The sequence below is a fragment of the Sarcophilus harrisii genome, chromosome 4, assembly GCF_902635505.1.
Source record: "Sarcophilus harrisii chromosome 4, mSarHar1.11, whole genome shotgun sequence".
Classification (NCBI taxonomy): domain Eukaryota; kingdom Metazoa; phylum Chordata; class Mammalia; order Dasyuromorphia; family Dasyuridae; genus Sarcophilus; species Sarcophilus harrisii.
This window is the reverse complement of record NC_045429.1, coordinates 436,819,857-436,841,627: the sequence shown is the minus strand read 5'-3', so window position 1 is coordinate 436,841,627 and position 21,771 is coordinate 436,819,857. Positions and strand designations below refer to the sequence as shown.

Sequence of the window (21,771 nt, the reverse complement as noted above, 5' to 3'; positions counted from 1 at the left end):
GTTTATATATTTTCCATTCACAGGCACAAGTATGGTTTAAATCAGTCATAACAATGTTCCAGTGGAACTCTTGGCTATTTCTAGGGTGGAGGGTCTCAACATTTTCTCTGTGACGACTACTGAGCATGAGGTCGATTGGAGACACGAATTAGGATTTAGAAGTGATTCAGTTCCTCTAAATTTCATTTTTATTGTCATAAATGTTGCTTATTTCTTCTGCATTGGAACTAAAGCATTTTATAATTTCATCTTGACTTTCCTTATTGTTACATTCATCCCTATTACTTATTTCCTTATGTGTGGAGGTTGCTATCTTGGGCTATTTGGACGATTTTATTATGTCACTATAGAACACTGATAGATCCAAAACTATAAACTGGAAATACCTATCAAAATGCAAAGAATATTACAGCTTACTTGGGGTTTAAGTGCCATTTAAAAGACTGCTATCAGAACCAGGAAAATATTGTACACACAGCAATATCGTTCAACAAAGAATTGTGAATGGTTTAGCTATCCTGAGCAATATCATGATCTAAGACAATCCCAAAGGACTAATGATGAAACATACTATCCATCTCCAGAGAAAGAACTGATATTGATTGAATACAGACAGAAGCATACTATTTTCCACTTTTCTCTCATTTTTTTTGAGTCTTCGTGTACAAAATGACTAATATATAAATTTTTACATAATTGCAATGCAACATCTATATCTAATTGCTTATTGTCTCAAGAAAGAAGGAGACGAGGAAGGGAGGAAAGAATAAAAAGAATTTGGAACTCAAAACTTTACTTTTTTAAGTTTTTTTTATAGTGTTTTATTTTCAAAATATATACAGACAGCTTTCAACATTCATATTTGCAAAGTCTTATGTTCAAAATTTTTCTCCCTTCCTTCTCCCACTCCTTCACCTAAACAAGTCATCCAATACATGTTAAACATGTGTAATTCTTCTATACATATTTCCACATTTATCATGCTGCACAAGAAAAATCAGACCAGAAAGGGAAAGAAAAGAGGGAGAAAAGCAAGCAAAAAAAGAACCAAAAATAAAAAAAAAGGCGAAAGAAAATACTATGTTGTGGTCCACATTCAATCTCCAGAGTCCTCTCTTTGGATGTAGATGGCTCTCTCCATCACAAGTCTATTAGAATTGGCCTAAATTGTCTCATTGTTGAAAAGAGCCAGGTCCATCAGAATTGACTGATATTGTTGTTGCTGTATACAATGTTCTCTTGATTCTGCTCACCTCACTCAGCATCAGTTCACGTGAGTCTCTCCAGGCCTCTCTGAAATCATCCTCCTGATAATTTCTTATAGAACAATAATATCCCATAACATTCATATACCATAACTTGTAGAGCATTCTCTAACTAATGGGCATCTACTCAGTGTCCAGTTTCTGCCACAAACAGTTTTGCACATTTGGGTCCCTTTCCTTCCTATGAAATCTCTTTGGGATACAGATCAGTAGAGACACTGCTGTATCAAAAGGTGTGCATTGTTTTATAGCCCTTTGGGTACAGTTCCAAACTGTTCTCCAGAATGGTTGGATCGAGCTCAAAACTTTTAAATAAAAATGTTTAAAAACATTTGAAGAAAATGGCAACAACAGGCTTGCTTGATACAGCATCGCCACCAAACTACAATTTGTAAAACAAAAAAACCCCACAATATCTTGCAAAATGCAATAAAAGTGAAGCAAAATAAAACAACAAAAAAGTTCTATTCTGCATTTTAATATATGATGGTTTGTTACATTAAAAGGCTTTTTAAAAACCCCTATTTATTTTCTTCTAAACAGCGTGTTCTTAAAAGTATCACTCCAGAAACACCTACAGAGATTCCCTTCGGAGACCTTCGCTTGAATACTGTGTAGCAAGTACTGGACAAGAGGAGAAAACCTTCCCTATCAGTCCCCACCCTCCATTCATTACCCATTACCCGTCTCCCCTCCAAGTGAGCTGAGTTTCCAGCTGAGCCGAGGAATGACAACTTTTTCCATGGAGACCCAGCTTCCATGGAATCTCACAACCTCCAGCCTTCTGATCCACCTCCTTCCGTGAAATCAGCTCGGCACTTATCAACCTCAACTCCACTACGGCTCACCTGGTTCATTTTGGATGCGGGAGGATTTGTTGCATGTATGTGGCTGCTACCGTATGAATGGGTGAAAGGGATCACCTAAACCACTAGTGGACAAATAGCGTCAGTTAGGATTACATGTAGTCTCGAGTCTGTGTGTGTCTTCTCCACGTGATTATTTGTGTTGGACCATACTGTGTTTGCTTCTAAGGGTTTCACTGTTAAATGAGTCTATAAACTGTGTAGGACATCACAGGAATTGTTCCAATAGCCATATATATATTCTGTAGCTGGAAATTAATGGAACTCTCGAATCCCTCTGGGCTGAGTCTTGCAGAGGAAGTTGTAGAAAGCTAACCTGAAAGGTGCTATATGTGTGTGTGTGTGAGTAGGTGTGTGTGTGTGTGTCTGTACACTAGTCCAGTGTACACACAGCTGTCTCCTTTCTATCACTCTAACGTTTTCTGGCACTTTACAAACCATATGTCATCCTCGTTTTTCTTATATTAACAGATTTTACACACACATTCAGTTTTGCATACGTTGCTCCAAATCTATAGGTCCCACAAACTATTCAATTTTTTCTTGTGCTTCTGATGTGCATCCTGGGGTGTGAGAGCACAGCCCACGTCCCATACATCCTTTGCCAGTCTATCAGGATTTTAGCATTTTGACCCTCACTGCCTTCCTCTTGTTTTTTCCCCCACTATACTTTGATGATGACCTCGTGGCTCATTTACTCCTGTTTTGACCCCATTTAAATTATATGAACTGTTTTGAAGACAGAAGGTAGAACCTTTTCCTTCAATACTTCCTATTGTTCTCACAGTGATTAGGAATAAAAGGAGGGATCCCATGAGCATATTCCATTATTTACCTTATTATGCTTTTCAGAGATAATGTAAAACAAAACAAAACAAAACAAAAATTTTATAATTTTACATGAGATGTGTTAAGGTCTAATTCTGGCCCAGGTGCTCATTCCTGAACTTAACAAACCAATTCTTCAGTAAGCCTCCCTTTTCTATTTGCCTTATATTTTCCCTTTTTTTTGTTGTTGTTGTTTCATCCTGATTTCCCTTAATAGTCCTTCATTTCCTCTGCTGAAAGGAAAGAAGGCCTCAGGCAAAAGCTGCCCAAATGGCTTTAAAATCATAAAATATAGGGGCAAAATCCCACTTCTAATCAGGTTCTCTTCATTCTCCAGGGCTTGTTGTCATTAAGTAGGGCATTTTTCAGCCTCCCTGTAATTGCCAAATCATCTTTGGGAACAACAGGAAATTCACCTGATGACTCCTAGGTATTTACTCTACCAGTAAAGAGAGCCATCTTTCAGCTGTTTCTCTTATAATCCAATTTGGTGATATTTGTTTTGGTTCAAACTGAAGTGTTAGCACACATTCTGCCTTCCTGACTGCCTGGCTACAGCCTAATCAAGCAGGGAGTGAGTGGAGAGATCGACACACTTCAAATTCAAAATACATTTTAAAAGGGGGAAGAGACAGAATGTTGTGGTGCTTTTCTGAACATCTGGCTCTGGCCTGTGGTCTGAGGGGCACATCAGAAAGCCACCCGAGCTTGTGTGAAGGTGCACAAGCATCCAAACGTGTGGAAGGGAGTTCTTGATTTCTGGATGTATATTTGTCAGGAATATAATATAAAAGAAGAGTGGTTCAATGTAGTAAAGTCAACAGACTGGCAAAGGCAAAAAAAAACCCCCAACAAATTCTAGTCACATCAGGTTTTTAGTGAGGAAAATGTTTTCCTGAGTCACGAGGACTGTTAAATTCACCATTGCAACGGCCTTTTCCTCTCCATTTTAGGCCCTGGGATGATCCATGGGAAATGGCTGCATATTTTGGGATGGGTAATTTATGAAAAGTTTCTGGCTATGAAGTGCTTAGGGGAATTTTGCATTAGTAAGTAAAATAGTAATGTAAAACAAAGTGTCTTGTAGAGAAGCCAAATCTAATGTAACATTTAAGTAAAGGCAAATAAAAAAACACTATTATTTGAACTATAAAAATAGAGGTTCAGATTAATTTTTTATTTACTGTGAAATCTTGCAATAGTCCCTAAATTTAAATTAGACCCCCCCCCCCACCTTTACCATTGGGAAAACGCTACCAAATCTCTGGTCAGTAAAATACCTGCCCAAAGCCATGAACTGGATGCCAGGATTGTCATGGCTCTAAATCTGATTTTAGAACCTAAGTCAAAGACAATTTCCAGCTCAAATACTTCTCCAAAAAAAAAATCTTTCAACTGGTTCCATAATTCAGTGTTAGAAGAATGGCTTAAAGGAAGGTTCTTGTTTTTTGCTTACACATAGCAAAGAACTGTATGAGAGCACTGTACCGAAGCCAGGACAAGGATTTGGAGTCCACCCATTGCAGGACAATAAAACCTGGAGCTAAGCGGCGGCTTAATTTTACATACATCCTGGTAAAGCTTGCTAACTCCACTACTCAATGTCGAGACACAAACTGATGTTGGCTACTTTCCGAACTCTATTCATCAATCAAGTGTTGCTGGAGGTAGAATCACCAGCATCTTGTATCTCAGTTGAGCAGGAAGACTATGTGTGTTGAAAGTACAGGGAGTGGAGGAGAGGGGAGGAGGGAAGGGAGAGCAGCTGGTTTATGAAGAAAACTTTACAGTGATTGCAGGTCATAACTGCAGAAAAAGTCTGCATAAATGCAGAGAAGTCAAAACAAAATAACCCCAAGTGACAAGTTGTCTATTCTTAAGCATCATGGAACTCACAAATTATATCTTAAGTGCTTTTAAGCTCAAGTTCCTTCCAACTGTTAGGAAATAAAATTTATAAATCTAAATAAGGGAAAAAAGCAAGACTGTTTGGGGTGTACTCCTGCCTCATACAACCTATTCCTCGAAAGCCACTGGAAAGCTCCAGCCTTTCCTTTTGGTTTCCCCATTCGTACCAAAGATTCAATGAAGAGTTTTATTAAAAATTCTTTATATTACTTTTGCTCCTTTGGGAAGAATCTTCCAAATCCCCAGGTCTCATACCCTTGCCATCACAGCTATTGTATGGGCTTTTTCCTTTATTGCTAATCTGTGTTTCCAGAATTTAAAGATAATGAAACAATCTGGCATCTCATAAAATTCAGCCACACTCCATTAGGAGCTGCTAAAAACTCAGTGACTTCATAAGAAGGAGTTCATTTCTCAGTTCCTCTTGGGATCTGAACGTTTCTAAGGGAGGGTGGGCTTGGAACTTTAGTATTCCTTAAGTGATTAAACAACCACTACCACCATTTGGTTCAGCAACCACCTACTCTGATGAAGAAGGAAAACACTTCAAGAGGAAGTCCTAAGTACTTTCTAAGGTTGGAGTCTGTTCAGTCAACATCTCTCCTTTCAGAACTGCCTGAGTTGAACCGTCCTGTGATGTCCCTTTCCTGAAAAATTACTCAAGGTTATCCCCAATTAAAATAATCTTCTAACCCCAAGTAGCACAATCTAAAGCTAAATTGCCTTACATGCACTGTGCAAGTTTTAAAAATCATCAAAATATGTATTCCTGGAGGGCTGACTTCCACTTGGCAAAATGTCAGTGGCATTTACCTGACATAAGGGAAGAAATCAGGCAGTTTAAATTCAGAAGAATAGGATGGTCAATCACTTAAAGGCAAAAGAATAGAATAAATAATAACTCATAGTTAAAGGCCCCTCCAGGCCTTTGATTCTATGCTTTAGGATTCCACCCATGATTGTGAATTTAGTTGTAGTCATTTGGAATTGACCGACTTTGGGTAATAGCATCCCAAGGATCTCCTCCTCATCTTGCTAGTTCTGAATTCTCTCTAATACTGTCTAAGAACAGGAAGGACATAGTTATATATAAAGCCATTCCTCCTCCCCCCAACCCCCAAGTAAACAGATATTTCACAGACCTCAATTACAGAGTCACAGCAGCAGCAGGCCTTGAGTCTACTTTCAATATCTGGCAAGTTTGAGATTGACAATCATCTAAGTATTTAGTCATAAACTGCCTTCCGTGAGGTCATCAGGAAAAACTACGTTCCACAGACATTCTAACAAGGAACATTTCAGGATTTAGCAAAACTAAAGCAAGATAATTTATTTTTTTTTCACATGTTGACTTTTTAAAAGAAATGCCAATACTTTAAAAAATAATACCAAGAGTTAATAATAATAACAACAATTTAAAATATACAGCACCATACATTGGTCAAATTCTTAAGTAGAAGTGTAGCACATTTTAATATATATATACATATATATATATAAATTTATATTCCCAACAGAGATCTAATAGGAGCTGAATGTTTTCTTTGCAAAAAGATTCACCCTAGATAGATTCCTCTAAATTGTCAACTCTTTGACTCACTGAAAATGCTTCAAACTATTCATTATTTTTCAGAAACTCTTCTATTGTGTAAAGTCAGTAACCTGTGAGGTTCTTCAAATTTGGAATGTTATCTTTAAGCAAACTAGAGAAAAGCTTCTCCTTTTTTTCTGCCTCATCTTTTTCCTCTTCCCCACCACTAACTTAAGCCTTGAAAAATGCTCCTTAGTGTTTACCACACTGAACTGGGATCACAAAGAAACTTCCAAAAGATCTGGTTCTTTCTAAAATGAGGCACATGTTTATTTTTCAAGCTGTAGTAGCTCACTTAACCTGGAATTTTAGTTGTACAAATCCTGAACATTTTCCATTTCATGTATATGGTACACATGTATTAATTTATGCAGCCATTTAGTTATATAAATGTTCCAAAATAGATAAGTCAACAGTATGTGCCTTGTTCTGTTGTTATTGTAATAAATTTAAGATCATAATAAATGAACAGGTTTCTGTCTATTATTTTCTCCGAAAATTAAGCTCTTTCAGCAAAGCAAGCAAAAAATTTCATTTTTAACCAAAACATCTACAATTGCTTTCCTTAAAATGCAAACCTTATAACATTCATAAATATAAATTTAGGGTTAAAAAACACCTTAATTTGGACTATTACATTATTATTACTATCAATGAGAAATTGTGGTCTTTTTTTTTTTTTTTTGAAATATGTCTTTTTTTCTCTACTAGGTTATAAACTTGCAAGCAGGGATGTATCTTGCTCATTTTCAGATCCCCTTTCTGTACCTAGCACATAGGACCATACACATAGACCTGGAAAGTATCTCAAAGGCTATTTATTCCAACACTCATTTTATACATGAGGAAACTGATCTAGAAAAGGTCAAATTCCCATACCCTCGGTCACACAGACAGTTAAAAACCCCGAGATGGGTTAGAACTCGGGTTCTTAGTTTCCAGAGTTGGGCTTTGTTCACCATGACAAATGCTCCATAAATTTAAGATGAATATTAGAATTATATTTCACCTCTTCCATGGATACATAGCTTCTTTAAAAAAAAAAAAAATTCAAAGGAGAAAAGCACTAAAAAGTCCAGGGGATTTAGAAATTAAGTACTACATCTTACATACAAATATAAGCCTTCAGAGATAGATATATATTCATTTAAAACAAGACAGACATTTTCTCCAAAAAACATAAAACTATCATTCATCGTTAATGTACAGACTTTGTATATCATTATTTAGCAGAGACCTGGGAAATTCAAAATGTGATTTAACTTGGTTCTGGAATATGTTTAACTGAAAAAATGTTTTTAGAGTGGGCATATAGTACTGTGTACAGTAATAAACTGGTGCATTTATTCAAAATACTAAAGAACCGTAGTAGGGTCCTTGCCCTCAAGGAAACTTATCATTGCAAGCCTTCAAATCATTCTCAGAAAGGGGTCACTTAGAACTGCCCTCTTTAGCAAATCTAATCGTGTACTAGGAAATCCTGAATTCAACGCTGAAAGTCCGATTCCTGGGCTGTGCTCTCACTAGTGGCTGCTGTTTTTCCCACAGTAGAAAGCCCGGATCCTGGGGAAAGGACTCTAAGTGGAGCTCCTCAAAAGCAAATGACCCGGCTAACTTTAGCAGACTCAGGGGTAACTTGTTCCGTTCTAGGACTTCCTCTCTCTGTCTGCATCAAGCCATCAAATACTGATTGAACATATGGACCTTGTGGGCTTAGTGAGGTAGGGAGGAGTCAAGTTTGGGCAAAGCATCTTGCATCCAGGAAGGGGCAATGATCAAGAGAAATCAAAGCAGAGACTAGCGCCTTACCAGGAAGCCAGTCTAGTCACTTTTCATCATCCCAGTGTCAAGATAGTTTTTCTGAATACACACAAGAATAACTGAAAATACCTCCCGACTTTAAGTGTTTTAATGAAGGTAACTGAATGTGTTGGATGGAAGAGAGAATCCTGGCAGTGTAAAGAAGAAAGGTATATATTTAACATATATTAGGTTACTTGCCACATGGGGAAAGGGTGACGGAAAGGGGGGGAAATCTGAACACAAGGTTTTGCAAGGGTTGATGGTGAAAAATTATCCTTGCATAGTTTTGAAAATAAAAAGCTTCAATAAAACTTTTTAAAATGAGAAAATAAACACAACAGAATAAAAGGAAAATGAATAAATGGATAAAATCTGGAAGAAGGGAGGAGAATTTTTCTTTACAAAAAGGATAGGAAGACATCATCACCTCCTAGGGCCTTCATCATGACCTTGTGTGCTACAGTTATGGCACTGAGACTTAGATAACTCAGTCATACTAAGTGGAGAACTTGAAGCTCCGAACCAGCTCTCTGGTCCATTCTGCCATGTGGCTCTGACCTGTACATTGGCCATATTTAGTACATGGAGAACTTACCTGTCCTTTATGGAATGCTTCATGTTCTGGCTGATGTGGGGTCTGCTGAGATCCAAAGTGAGGGTTTGCCTGGCCGTAATGCATAGGTAGTAGCTTTCTCACATTGCATTTAGTAATCTTAATTAGAACAGAATAGTAAAGGGCATTTGGCCAAGAGTCAGGATGTACCCAGCTAGCTTCTTACAATGCTCCCCCAAATTTTTCATTTGTCTGATACTGTTCTTGTCATTTTTTTCCTTTCTGGTATTAGACATATAATATCCCGAGGTAGGACTAATATGGCCCATCAGTTTCTGAGTCATGTTGAGGTCCTCTAACCCTAACAACAACCTTATAAGTTAGGAGGGTCGACATCATTCTCCCCATTTTACAAATAAAGAAACGGAGTCAGAGAGGCTGGCCAGCAGAAGCATGGGGTTTATCTCCCTGAGAAGGCTGGACCTCAGGCCCTTTTCCCACCCCGTATAATACTGCCTTTCACAGGCCCTCCCTCACTGTGCCCAATGAGAGGGGGCGGTCCGTGGGGACAGGCCACGAGCACTGGTTCATTCTGCTTCTGCCAAGAGGCCCAGGCCACTCTCGGCCCTCACAGTCCCTGCACGTGAAACCTCCAGGATCCCCCTTCACTTAGCCTCACGTGGACTGGTCAGAGACAGTACCTTGAAGAGAACTTAGCTGCAATGGCGTCAGCAATATCAAGCTGGCCCCATTTGAAATCAGATTTTCCTTCACGCTGGTCCCATCTCCATCCTTATCCACTGCCCAGCACATACATACAGAGCTGTGCTGGCAGTTGGGGGCGGGGAGAAGAGTCAATAATGTGGACTGGCTGGAGCTTCTGGTCAAAGAGGGATCCCCCCCCACCCCCCACTTACTCAAACTAGAGAAGCTGCCAAATATGGTGAACATTCAGCCATGTGGACAAACTGGAGCTCATTTTTTACTTAAATCAAGGACATTTTTATTTACATTAAAATACAGTGAGCTGAGGACTATATATAACCTGACAAATGCCAGAAATACAGACATCCTCCCCTTCCTGGGATGCTCTTGGGACCTTCAGTCCTCTTCTTTCTCAATGTAGCTTTTGGCCGCACAGCGGGCCACCTGCCGGGCCAGGTACCGGTCTCGGGCTGACATCACCGTCTCTTGGCTGCTGCGCTTTGCAAACTTGCTCAGCGCCTCACGTGGCTTCTCTGCCCCCTCCTCCTGCTGGCGCTTGGAGGCCCCCTCTGCGTCCCCCCGAGGCAACCCGTCTTGCACCCCAGGCCCCGCGCTCCCCTCGCTCTCTGAAGGCCCGAGGCCTGGCTCCTTGTCCCTGCTTCTCTCTGGCCGGTCTGCCCGGCCCTCTGCGCAGCCTCGGCCCCCCACCCGCTCTGGACTGTCCTGCGGGTCTCCATTATTTCTCCGCCGGGCTGGCTCTCGTTCTTGGTCCCGGGAGGCCCGCTTCTCCCCCCCATCCTCCCTCCTCTGCTCTCGTGCCTCAGTTCTCCTCTCTTCCCCCTTTCCCCCGCCTCTCTCATCCGGTTCCCGCCTCTTCCGGACATGGTCTTTACCACTGTCCTCCCTGGGCTTGTACTTCTTGGCTTTTTCTTTCTGGCGAGCACTGTCAGGGGAACGTTGGTCCCGACGCCGGACTGCACGGTCCCCCCCTGCTGGGTCACTGCCCCCGGTCCTGCAGCTCCTGTTGCTGGGTCCTCGGTCCTCCCCCGAGGAGCTGGAATGCCGGCAGCCCCGGCTGGCCTTGTTCCCCTCCTCCTCACTGCTCTCCTCCAGGTCACTGTCGGCATCTGGATTTTCCTCTTCTTTCACTTTGGTTTCGGGCCTGGCTCTATCATCCCGGACTCCACCGTCTGGATTACATTCGTCAGAATAACCCCGCGGCTTCTCCTCCTTTATCCTAGAGCTTTAGAAAAATGGACAATTGTGTCACAAAATCCCTCGTCGGATGCAGGAGAAATGAAGGGACCTTGTACTTCCCTCATTTCCCCAAAGCAGCCCTGGGGCTTCCTGTCTCTACAAATGGGTGACCCCTACAAGGCGGCTGCAGCCCCTCTCCCCAACCACAGCTGCAGGAGGACCCTTTCTCTGGGCTGGCCTCTTGCTCTGGCGGGCCCATCCTCAGTGCTTTTGTGAGGCACTGAACTAAAAAGACAAATTGGAAAAGAAATCAAGTTCTAGTTATAATTTCATGAACTTTTATGACATTTCAGAGCATGGGTCTATACCAGATTTGGGGGGGGTGGGGGGAGGAGAGAATTATTAAATAGGATTAAGTCTAAAAAAGGGATTTCTTATCAGTATGAAAATAAGATTTTCACAACCATCAGCAGGCAAGATCCCATATTGATGCTGATATTATGCCCTTGCTAAGTCTCCCTTCCTTGTGGGTAAAGCAACCCCAGCTTCCTAATAGAGGGCTTAGTATTTATTAGAACAAAACAAGAAATATGTGGCACAAACACATGCTGATATTAAAACTGAACAAAGCCAAAATAATTTAGGTTTTCACATTTTCGCAGCTCCTAAGTGTGGTCAAATCATTTACATTACTCACAAGTTCATTTTTACTAATTACACAGATACAGTAACAGTTTGTGTTTCTCCAGGAACAGCTGGCAGACTACCCTGAGCCAAAGGACCTGCAGGCAGGTTAGAATACTGTAAGTTTAGCGAGATAGGTATGGGATTTCTCAGCTGGCCTCAGGTGTACTCTTATAGGAAACTCAGAATGGAGGAAAAACCCCATTCAGGATTTTCTTTCCAAATATACTTTATTAAACTCAACTTCTCCTGGAACCAGACATTAAGCACTGGGGAGGAAAGGGCAGCAAAAAAAAAAAAAAAAAAAAAAAAAAGAATCAAATCTGGTTCTCTCAGAGTATCCAGACTCTGGTCTCCTGAATTACACTGCTCTTCAGAAGGAAAAGTTAGTTTAAGATAGTTTCAGGATAAACTCTCCTCTTCAACTATCCACACGACTAAGAGCAAGACCATTTACTGCTCTGATTTAAGTACACCTATGGCTGGCTTTGTGACTGCATCAAAAAAACCATGCTTTCTGGATCACCAAGAGGACTTTTACCATTAGACATAAAGAAGCCGGAGAACCAATAGCACTAAGATGATGAACAAATACAAGTGGTTTTGGTGGCTTTGTGAGGTCAGAGGCTGGGGAGAGGAAGCATGATGCACATTCCAAAGGATGACCGGCTTCAAACCTCCCTCAGACCTGTCTGTGCTATTGGGCATCAGCCAGTTAATCTCTGAAGGCTCCAGTTTTCTCGATGGTCAAACAGGAATAACAATAACAACCCTTATTACCTTCTCTGTAAGAAGACAACGCTTTGCAACCTTAAAATGCTACAGAAGTATTAGTCTCATGAAGGGGCCATTAAAAACCTTCACTGGCATCTGTTGAGAACCTGTGGCTGCGGGCGCTGCTTACCTGGCTTCCCGAAGGCTGCATTTAGGGACTTCCTCTTCTCCAACTGTTTGATTTAAAAGGTGCCTATAAAATCCACTGAGATCTTTCTGCTTGGTTACATCCAGTCGAGCTAGGCAGAATGAAAAATACAACATGATCAATGGTGTGACAATAGCTAACTCACAGAAAGAACTCCAACTTAGGCTACTTCTTGTAACAACCCTAGGAGAAGCTATACCCAGAAAAAGAACTCTGGGGGATGACTAAAAACCATTACATTGAATTCCCAATCCCTATATTTATGCACACCTGCATTTTTGATTTCCTTCACAAGCTAATTGTACAATAATTCAGAGTCTGATTCTTTTTGTACAGCAAAATAATGTTTTGGTCATGTATACTTATTATGTATCTAAGTTATATTTTAATATATTTAACATCTACTGGTCATCCTGCCATTTAGGGGAGGGGGTGGGGGGGTAAGAGGTGAAAAATTGGAACAAGAGGTTTGGCAATTGTTAATGCTGTAAAGTTACCCATGTATATATCCTGTAAATAAAAGGCTATTAAATTTAAAAAAAAAAAAAAAAAAAAAAAAAAAAAAAAAAAAACCCTGGGAGAAAGGCCAGGCAGGGATTAGCACCTGATTTTATTGAGGAAAAAACTGAGACTCCAAGAATTCAGATGACTTTCCTAATAAGGTCAAAACAAGTGGCTGAGCGGGTACTGAGACCCAGGTCTTTATGTCCAATATACAGATTCAGAAAAGAGAAGAAAAACAGGGAGGCAGAAAGGATAGTGAGGTTGCATGTGACATGTGCTCTGTAGCTAAGTAACCCAGGTTTAGTGTCTTCGTTTCTAAAATAGAGACAATGCCAATACTTGCACATTTCTTCAAGGGGCTATTGTGAGAAAAGCATTTTCTGGGGGGTAAAAGAAAGATTTATATCGCAATGTCTATAAAACCCATTGAACACTATTGTTTGTGAAGCCTTGTTTTTGTTAGAGAGGAAGAGGCAAAAGAGACAGCGGTAGGACATGGCTGAGTGAATTCTCCCCTGGTTTACTCAACAAAGCATGTACCCCATTAGATAAATGGGATGAAATTGTACTGAGCCATAAGAAATGAGGGAGAGGATAGCCATGGAAGATGAATGTGATGCAAAAATTCACGGAGGGAAACAAGCAGAAAGTGCACAATTCACCACCACAAAACTGAGAGGAGATAAAATTTGTTAAGAGCTCACCACTGACCAAAGAAGGGGCCAACCCTGATTTTGACAAATTAATGATGACATGCACTTCCCACCTAGAGGTACAGAACCAGACAAGACCAATGCACTGACTGGTTTGGCTTGACTATACACCTCGATTTCTATTTGGAGGGGAGGGGAGAAGGTGGGTTGGTGGGGAGTGGAAAAGACAAAGAATATCAATCAAACCTGTGAAAGATGCACAGAAGAAAGAGATGAATGAGCACCAAGGGGACATAAACAGAACAATTTAGTAATACTCTGTTAAGAGTGTGTGAGTGTGTATGTGTGTGTGTGTGTGTGTGTGTGTGTGTGTGTGTGTGTGAGAGAGAGAGAGAGAGAGAGAGCAAGAAATTGCATGAGAAAAATTCATAACTTTTTATGAAGTTCACTTCCCTACTCTTTGTTTCTTGAACCATTTGCAAGTTTTGGATTAATGATTAAAAAAAAGAACATTTTAAGAGGTGTGTTGTATGATAGTACAAGCATTTCCGACAAAGTCACGTCCCTCTTGCGAACCTGGGCCCAGCCAACAACACTCACCCTCCAGGGCAGCGGCTCTCCTCTCTCTTTCTGCCTCCTCAGCTCTTTCCTCAAGTTTCTTCTTGTAAGCAGATGTCACAAATGCCTCTTTATCATCAAATTCTCCCTTCTCCATTTCTCGTTCTCTCTGAATTTTTTTCTCCATTCTTTTCTCTTGCTCCTTTTTTCTTATCTCCACCGCTTTTAGTAGGCTGTGAATGTACTTGGGCTAAAAGAAAAACACACCATGGATTGTTTAAAGGACTGCTAAAGATATTTCTCATTAACGTTTAATTATAATGACAATAATGGTACCAATTAATACATTTACATATGCCTAGGATGTGCCAGGCACTGCACTAAGTGCTTTACAATTTTCATTTCATTGGATCCTCAGAACCCTGGAAGTCAGGCACTATTATTATTCTCATTTTACAGATGAGAGAACTGAGGCAAATGGAAGGTAAGTGACTTGCCTGGGGCTACACAGGTTAAGACGAGTTTGAGACTGAATTTGAACTCAAACCAGGAGGGAATAGAGACTTTCATAATGGCCCATATTAAAGGTGAAACTAGAACTGTTTTTAATGAAAATCTGAATCCAGAAGGAGACATACAGACTAATGCTATTTTCTCTGTTCCAAGAGTAGAAAGCATTTTCACTTTTCTTATGCCATCTTCATCTTTTCTGAGTATTCTTCTCCTACCAAATATGCCATTAAATGTAAAATGTATAAGCCAATGCTGTTGTTTAGCATATTTAGTGGAGGTATTTTTAATAGCATTTCTCTATATTCCCTTACTGGTGGATACCAAAAGAATGGAAAAATACAGCCTTAAAAAGAAATTAACACTTTTATATGTTTTTTTTTTTTTTTAAATCAAAATATTTTTATAGAAAATCAAGCAGCAAGCCTAATTAAAATAAATTTTAAATATTCCAATTCTCTTTTCTTTCCTTTTTCAATTTGGTGTTATGGGACTTGTTGCCTATGAGAAGGTGCAGACAAAGCCCCCGTCTTATAATGGCAATAGCCAATCTCTAGAAATTGTGAAGAAGATCAATATAAAATTTCTACATAGATTATTTGGGGGGTTGGGGTGGGGCTGTAAGCTGTTACAGCAAATAATATTTTCATAGCAAACTTAGAAATAGTAACTAGTTATTCTCAGAAGCTCCAGCATGCCATATAGTTACTTGAGTACCAAAAAAATTTAGAGGGCTTTAAGAATGTTAAAAAATTAGAAGTTGTTTTTATTTTATTCTTAGTAATAAGATTCTGATGGAAACACAAATAGCTTTATTAATTCTGAGTAAGATTGCAAAAGATCATGTCAACCAAAGCATACATAGAAATACCTTGAACTCAGAAGAAACATTAGACATTCAGAAGTAGGCCATAGATAAATCTAAAATTTCAAACACAAACCTTTCTGTCTTTTACTGAAAGCACTTTAGGATTACTTTCCTCCTTCTTCCGCTGCATGTCATCATAAATACTGTCATATTCATACACAGTGGCATCTTCTGCTAAGGCCTTCTGAATTTCAAGTTTAGTCTGTTAATAAAAGAAAAGAAAAAGATTTAATAAATAATAATTCCATGGTAAACAACAGTTTTATCCCATCTATTTTGCCAAACTCTCATGAGTTGTCCCAGCCAAAAAATTCATTACTGAGTGACCAGCCTCCTTTGCTGGTCATGAACGTTTTCACACTGACAAGTGTAAAGTGTCTCCACATTAGAGAGGTCACAGATTCCTATAAAGACTGAATTAATATCACAGGAACAATCAAAGACCTAGGGCCAGAAGGGACATTAGGGCTCCCCTTGTTCAGCTTTCCTTTAGAGTAGAAGAATCTCAGACCTAATGAGGATGAACAACTTGTCTAGGATCACACAGACACAGATAAAAGTGTCAGTCAGGACTTGAAAACAAACTGCCAAATCCATGCCCACCATTCTCCATTACACGCCTCCATGTGTACTCTTACTGGCTTTAAAGCTTAAAGGGACCACAGAAATAGCAAGTAAGTAATTAGCTCAATTCCTTCATTTTACACACCTCCAAAATAAATCAAAATACACTCTGATATTTGATAGCTTCAATGAAAAAGTGGAAAAGGGTCATTAAAAACACAGAAGGATACAAGAAAAGCCTAAGTCTTGTAGATTAATACAGAAGCTTCACACCTCTATAACATGAATACTTTCTTAAGAGAAAAAAAAAGGCATTGCTGAATTCTACCAAATAATATCAGAAAAATTGTCCATAAAAAGCCATGAAAAGAGGTAAGTTTTCTTTGAGTTAAGTCATCTGTGCAGAGTCAGGCCAATGACTCATCAGAGTTAAAATCAGAATGTATAATAAACAAGGACTAGTAATAAGAAAAAGATATCATCTATAATGAAGAAGAATGAATTCTACATTAGTCAATAAGTCATTGAAAAAAAGGGAAAGGGACAATAAAAACAATATTGACACCAACTATAGTAATTTTATACAGAAGTTAAACTGTTATAAATTAACTCCTACAAGAACAAAAGAACCTATTAAGTACTTTAGCAAACATTTGACTTAACTGTGAAATGTATACCAAAGGCAATATCAGGTTAGAAAATTAACTCACCTATAAAGTGAAGGATGGTCAATTGTGAGCAGCATAATCTCATAAAGAGAGAAGCAATGAAGGGTAAAACCAGTCTAAAGAAAGACTAGCAAGATAATCAATTAAGTAAAATCATTCCAAGGGCATTCAAGGATAAGAATAGAAAGAGGCCTACCAAAGAAAAAAATGGAAATGATCTGCAAAAATTATCACAACAAACTGTTTTCTCTGCCAAGGAAGGTGAAATCAACACACTTAAATCCTAGCACCACAGTCTCTGAGATGAAAAGAGAACAAATATGGAAAAAGCAGCCAGCCTGGATCAAGCATTTATGAGGAGATCCTTATTGAAGGTATTACAGTTGTCAGAGTTCAAAAGGAGAGAAATCATGGGGGAAATCAGATCCATTGACTCCAACACCTATTGAGCTACATATTACTTACTCTCCCATCTATACATGAACTAAGGATTTCCTCAGTGAGAACATGACTAGAAAACAAGCAAGCCTTCACAAATAATTTTCAACAATGGAACATCTTTATCAGCTCATAATGACTAAATCATGTTGCTTATTATTTATGGGGAAGGGAAGAAGCATTCTACCTGGTATCTCTTACAGCAAGATGACTCCCCATCAAGATTATTTAAGATTTCATGGAAGGTATAATAACAGAAATAAATTTGTCCAATGTCCCTCTCTATTAAATATCAGGCAAGCATAAAATACAGAGATGTATGCTCACCAAAAATATTTGCCACAGGTTGGGAAGAAATACAGGGCAGAGACTGGGTTGAAGAGAGATTCCTTGTGAGTCCTTCAGAAGCTCCTCTTTGTAGGAGATTTTATCTTGATTTCATCAAGTCTCTGGACATGGCAAAACCTCCTGGAAGAGATCTATAATCATGCAAAGGAGTTTATCCTGACCATTCACACAGTAAGAAATGTATATTGCCCAGATTTTAACATTTGTCTGAACATAGCGCTTGTCCTACAGTATTTGGGATGGGCAATACAATGGACAATGAGTTGGACTCAGAATTGAAAAGGAGAAGGGTGGGTTAGATTGCTTTGAGGAAGTTATAAAATACTTTTTATTGACCATAAGCTTCCCATAACAGCAAAGGCCCATGTTTTCAAAACAGATGTTTTACAGATGTTAGTATATGGCAGAAAACCTAAAATAAGCAGTTGTCTCTGAAGAACTAAAAGTGAACATTATAGAGGACAATGCAAAGGATGTAAGTAGTTTGCAATGTAACCCATGAGGAACTCCAAAGAATAGTAGTAAACAATGTCACCAAAAACTGTAGGACAGAAGAGAAGATGGACTGGTCTTAAGATGAAGGAAAGGGATGATAAATGGTAAGCCAGAGTACTCCACTGATAGCCCTTTGGGGTTAGAAGAAAGGGAGGGAGGCCTTCACCATGTTCCGTTGGACCTCCTGGGCGAATCTTTGTTCTAGAATTTCCTTCTAGATTCAATTTTTCATAGGATAGAGCTTTTATTTCAATCTAAGTGGGCATTTAATCACTGCTCAGGATCAGATTTACAGCTAGAAGGGACTTTTGAGGTCACCAATTCCAACTCCCTCATTTTACAGTGCTTATTCTATTCAGTCAGAGAAATTTTTAATTTCTCCTGGCTTATGAATAAAAGTACTAAAGGATGTTAATGAAAAATATATTTGAAAGTTCTTCAAGTAATGAATGAGAATTTCTCAGTATGGGCAGGAATGAAAGGGTTGCAAACTATTATCATTATCAGGAAAACTCCCAAATTGATGAAATCATGGATTCATTTGAGTATGAGAAAATCAATTTAAATACAAAAAAGAGGAAAAATTACATTTTGATTTTTGATTTCCTAAACTTACATATATTAAAAAAATTATGTGACATATTATGGATAACTTAATTATTTTCATCAAAACAATGATCCAAGACAATTCTGCAGGATTTACAATAAAAGGTGGCTATCTACCTCCAGAGAAAGAACTGTAGATCCTAAATGCAGATCAAAAGTACTTTTTTCTTTACTTTCTTTTTTCTTGTTTTTTTGTCTATGTTTTCTTTTACAGAATGACTCACACAGAAATGTGTTTTGCATGATTACACATGTATAACTATAACCTATGTCAAACTACTTGTATTCTCAATAAAAGGGGGAAGGGAGGGAAAAAATACCAATTAATTTTTCAAAAAAAAAGGGAAAAAAAAAAAAACCTTTATAGCTATGCAGAACTGCAACCAGGATTGGAGTATAGGCAAAGCAACAAAGTCTTGTCCCCGTTGCCAGCAAAAAGATCCCTGTAATTTCCTTTTGATCCAGAAGCATCTGCTGATGATGATGATTCAGGAGCTCCCAGGGCCACTCCTGGTTTCTGGGGCTGGGGTTATGCTGGTATGGCCTTTGCCAGACTGTGCTCCACTGTCACCAAGGATCAACAGACCTCTCCTGAAACCTTCTAAGTTGACTCTGGCTGGAAAATCATTTCATCCTGTCCTTCTGGACAGGTTTGGGGGGGGTTTAGGGAAAGCTCCAGTGAGATGCTGCTTTTTCTCCACCATCTTAATTCCACCTCCCAATTCAACTAAGTATATTGTGAAAACAGCTCTGGCTTTATTATAAACTAGTAAATTCAGAATTTTATAATGCTTATGACAAATCAAACTGACTCAATATACCATTTTTCGTAAGTATAGTGACATATATACAGACCTGTGGTACAGCAAGGCACTTTCTATTTTTTTTTTTTTTAATTCTCTTTTTTTTTTTTTTTAAATTTTTTTTATTTAATAGCCTTTTATTTACAGGATATATACATGGGTAACTTTACAGCATTAACAATTGCCAAACCTCTTGTTCCAATTTTTCACCTCTTACCCCCCCACCCCCTCCCCTAAATGGCAGGATGACCAGTAGATGTTAAAATATATTAAAATATAACTTAGATACACAATAAATATACATGACCAAAACATTATTTTGCTGTACAAAAAGAATCAGACTCTGAATTATTGTACAATTAGCTTGTGAAGGAAATCAAAAATGCAGGTGTGCATAAATATAGGGATTGGGAATTCAATGTAATGGTTTTTAGTCATCTCCCAGAGTTCTTTTTCTGGGTATAGCTAGTTCAGTTCATTACTGCTCCATTAGAAATGATTTGGTTGATCTTGTTGCTGAGGATGGCCTGATCCATCAGAACTGGTCATCATCTAGTATTGTTGTAGAAGTATATAATGATCTCCTGGTCCTGCTCATTTCACTCAGCATCAGTTCGTGTAAGTCTCTCCAGGCCTTTCTGAAATCATCCTGTTGGTCAGCAAGGCACTTTCTAACAGGATTCTAATGTAACTTGTTATCTTGGGACAATTTATTATTTAGTTTACTGTGGCTGAAAGCAAAATTTCAGCACTTTAAGGACCTCTGTATCTTTGCTTATGCTATTTTTTCTGCCTTTAATGTTTTTCCTTTTCCTCTTCTCTGTCTAAATTCCATCCATCTTTTAAGGCCCAGACTTGGATATCAACTCTCCTCTAAGGGATTCTGTGTCTACACACAAATCTATAATGATTTCTCTTTTCTCTCATCTCTGAAGGCTTTTGGTTCTTCGAAATTATATCACATATTTATCTTGTGTTTAGTTTATTCTAACTGTTTAATGTATGTTAAGCTAACTTCCCAATGAAAGTGAAATGTACATAAAGATCTATTATTTCACCAATTTCTATTTCCTTCCAACAATGCAGACTGCAAACCATCTTTGTGAGCTTTGTCCTTATGCTTCCACAAACATGCCTGGGAAGGGAGGGAAGAAGAGAGAGGCTTCTATCCAATATGCTGGGGATCTTCTTGCCTTTTCTCAATATCACAGAGACCCCAATGGTACCTGTGCTCTTCCCACATGACCAAACATCTTCTTTTTCACTCCTACATCTCCCCAGTGATATCTTTTAAATGTTTTATTCCAATTCTTTGAAACTTCTCATTTGTTTATGGATGAAGCCTACTCAAACTAACCATGCACTAGGTCCACTATCTTCTGAGCAGTATTTGTTTTGTAGCTTACTGGAGGCTCTGGTGGGCCCAGACTCCTAGTCATGCAATCCTGGTGTGGTATCTGGGCATTTAAATGATAGGTTTTTGTTTCTGGGGAAATCTGGGGTCACTGAAGAGTCTTTGCAGTTTCTGAAAGTAAACTACCCAGCCGACCTCTGTTCATTCCTGGCTCTCTATCCAACATATATCTACTGATGGGCAAAAAGACTATTTTATGGAGAACTCCTATAGGACAAGCACTCATGTGGTTATCAGAAAAGCAATACAAGATCACTCACAAGGTCTCTTAAGAACTTTAAAATTGACTGTATGACATGGCAAACACTGGCCCAGACCCTCAGCATGCCCTCCTCAGAGAAGGGGCTGTGCTCTAGGACCAAAGCATAACTGAATTAGCTCAGAAGAACAAAGTTAGACAATCCACCCCAAATGTTCACATGGTCTATTTGTGTCCAACCTGTGGTGGAATGCTCCAAGCTCATCCTGGTCTGATCAGTCACAGTCAGACACATCCTAACTTGACTATTCACACAGGTTGTCATTTTGGTCTTCTTTGAGAATGAAAGACAATAATCAACCAACCAACTGATGGACAAGCTCTATAGGTTATTTATCTAATTGCAGGTCATAATCTTGGAAATAGATATTCTTTATCAATGTGGATGGTCAGGCCAAATTCTTTTGAATGGTTACAGATTTCTTCCAATGCAATGATCTTGATGTTATCCACAAATCCACACAAATGTGTAGGACCACCCCCATCTCTTTTCTTTGTACATAGAAATATTTATGCTTAAGATCATAATAAAAAAGAAAACTTAAAAAAACTTTAATAGGATAGAAATCCCCTCTGAAACTCTTCTAAGTATTTAAAATGTCTCATTAATGCTCTTTTATTACTTCCCCCCTTTTTTTAAACATCATGATCTCACATCCCAAAAAGAATCATTTATTTTTATAGCAAATGAATTTAATTCAACAAAATAAACTTATTGTCTGAAAACGTGTCATTCTGCACATAGTTTACTTCTCTGCAAA

The 21,771-nt window shown here is 38.8% G+C and overlaps 2 protein-coding genes across 4 annotated transcripts in view; one reads left to right on the top strand and one right to left on the bottom strand.

The window, feature by feature from the left end:
• The window catches only part of SLC6A4 (solute carrier family 6 member 4), a 57,182-nt gene extending 50,227 nt beyond the window's left edge, over positions 1–6,955 (top strand). The window contains exon 14 of the mRNA XM_023503700.2: positions 1,809–6,955. Coding sequence (XP_023359468.1) covers positions 1,809–1,883 — 75 coding nt within the window. The 3' untranslated portion in view covers positions 1,884–6,955. The remainder of the gene's footprint in view (positions 1–1,808) is intronic.
• A 2,815-nt stretch (positions 6,956–9,770) lies between these two features.
• The window catches only part of NSRP1 (nuclear speckle splicing regulatory protein 1), a 58,168-nt gene continuing 46,167 nt past the window's right edge, over positions 9,771–21,771 (bottom strand). Inside the window, exons 2-6 of one of the 3 annotated variants that reach the window (XM_031967739.1) lie at positions 17,413–17,564; positions 15,489–15,617; positions 14,080–14,287; positions 12,305–12,413; positions 9,771–10,762 (exon numbers count right to left, since the gene is read on the bottom strand). In XM_031967739.1, coding sequence (XP_031823599.1) covers positions 9,916–10,762; positions 12,305–12,413; positions 14,080–14,287; positions 15,489–15,545 — 1,221 coding nt within the window. In that variant the 5' untranslated portion in view covers positions 15,546–15,617; positions 17,413–17,564 and the 3' untranslated portion in view covers positions 9,771–9,915. The remainder of the gene's footprint in view (positions 10,763–12,304; positions 12,414–14,079; positions 14,288–15,488; positions 15,618–17,412; positions 17,565–21,771) is intronic. The other 2 variants (XM_031967738.1, XM_031967737.1) reach the window with 2 other exon arrangements.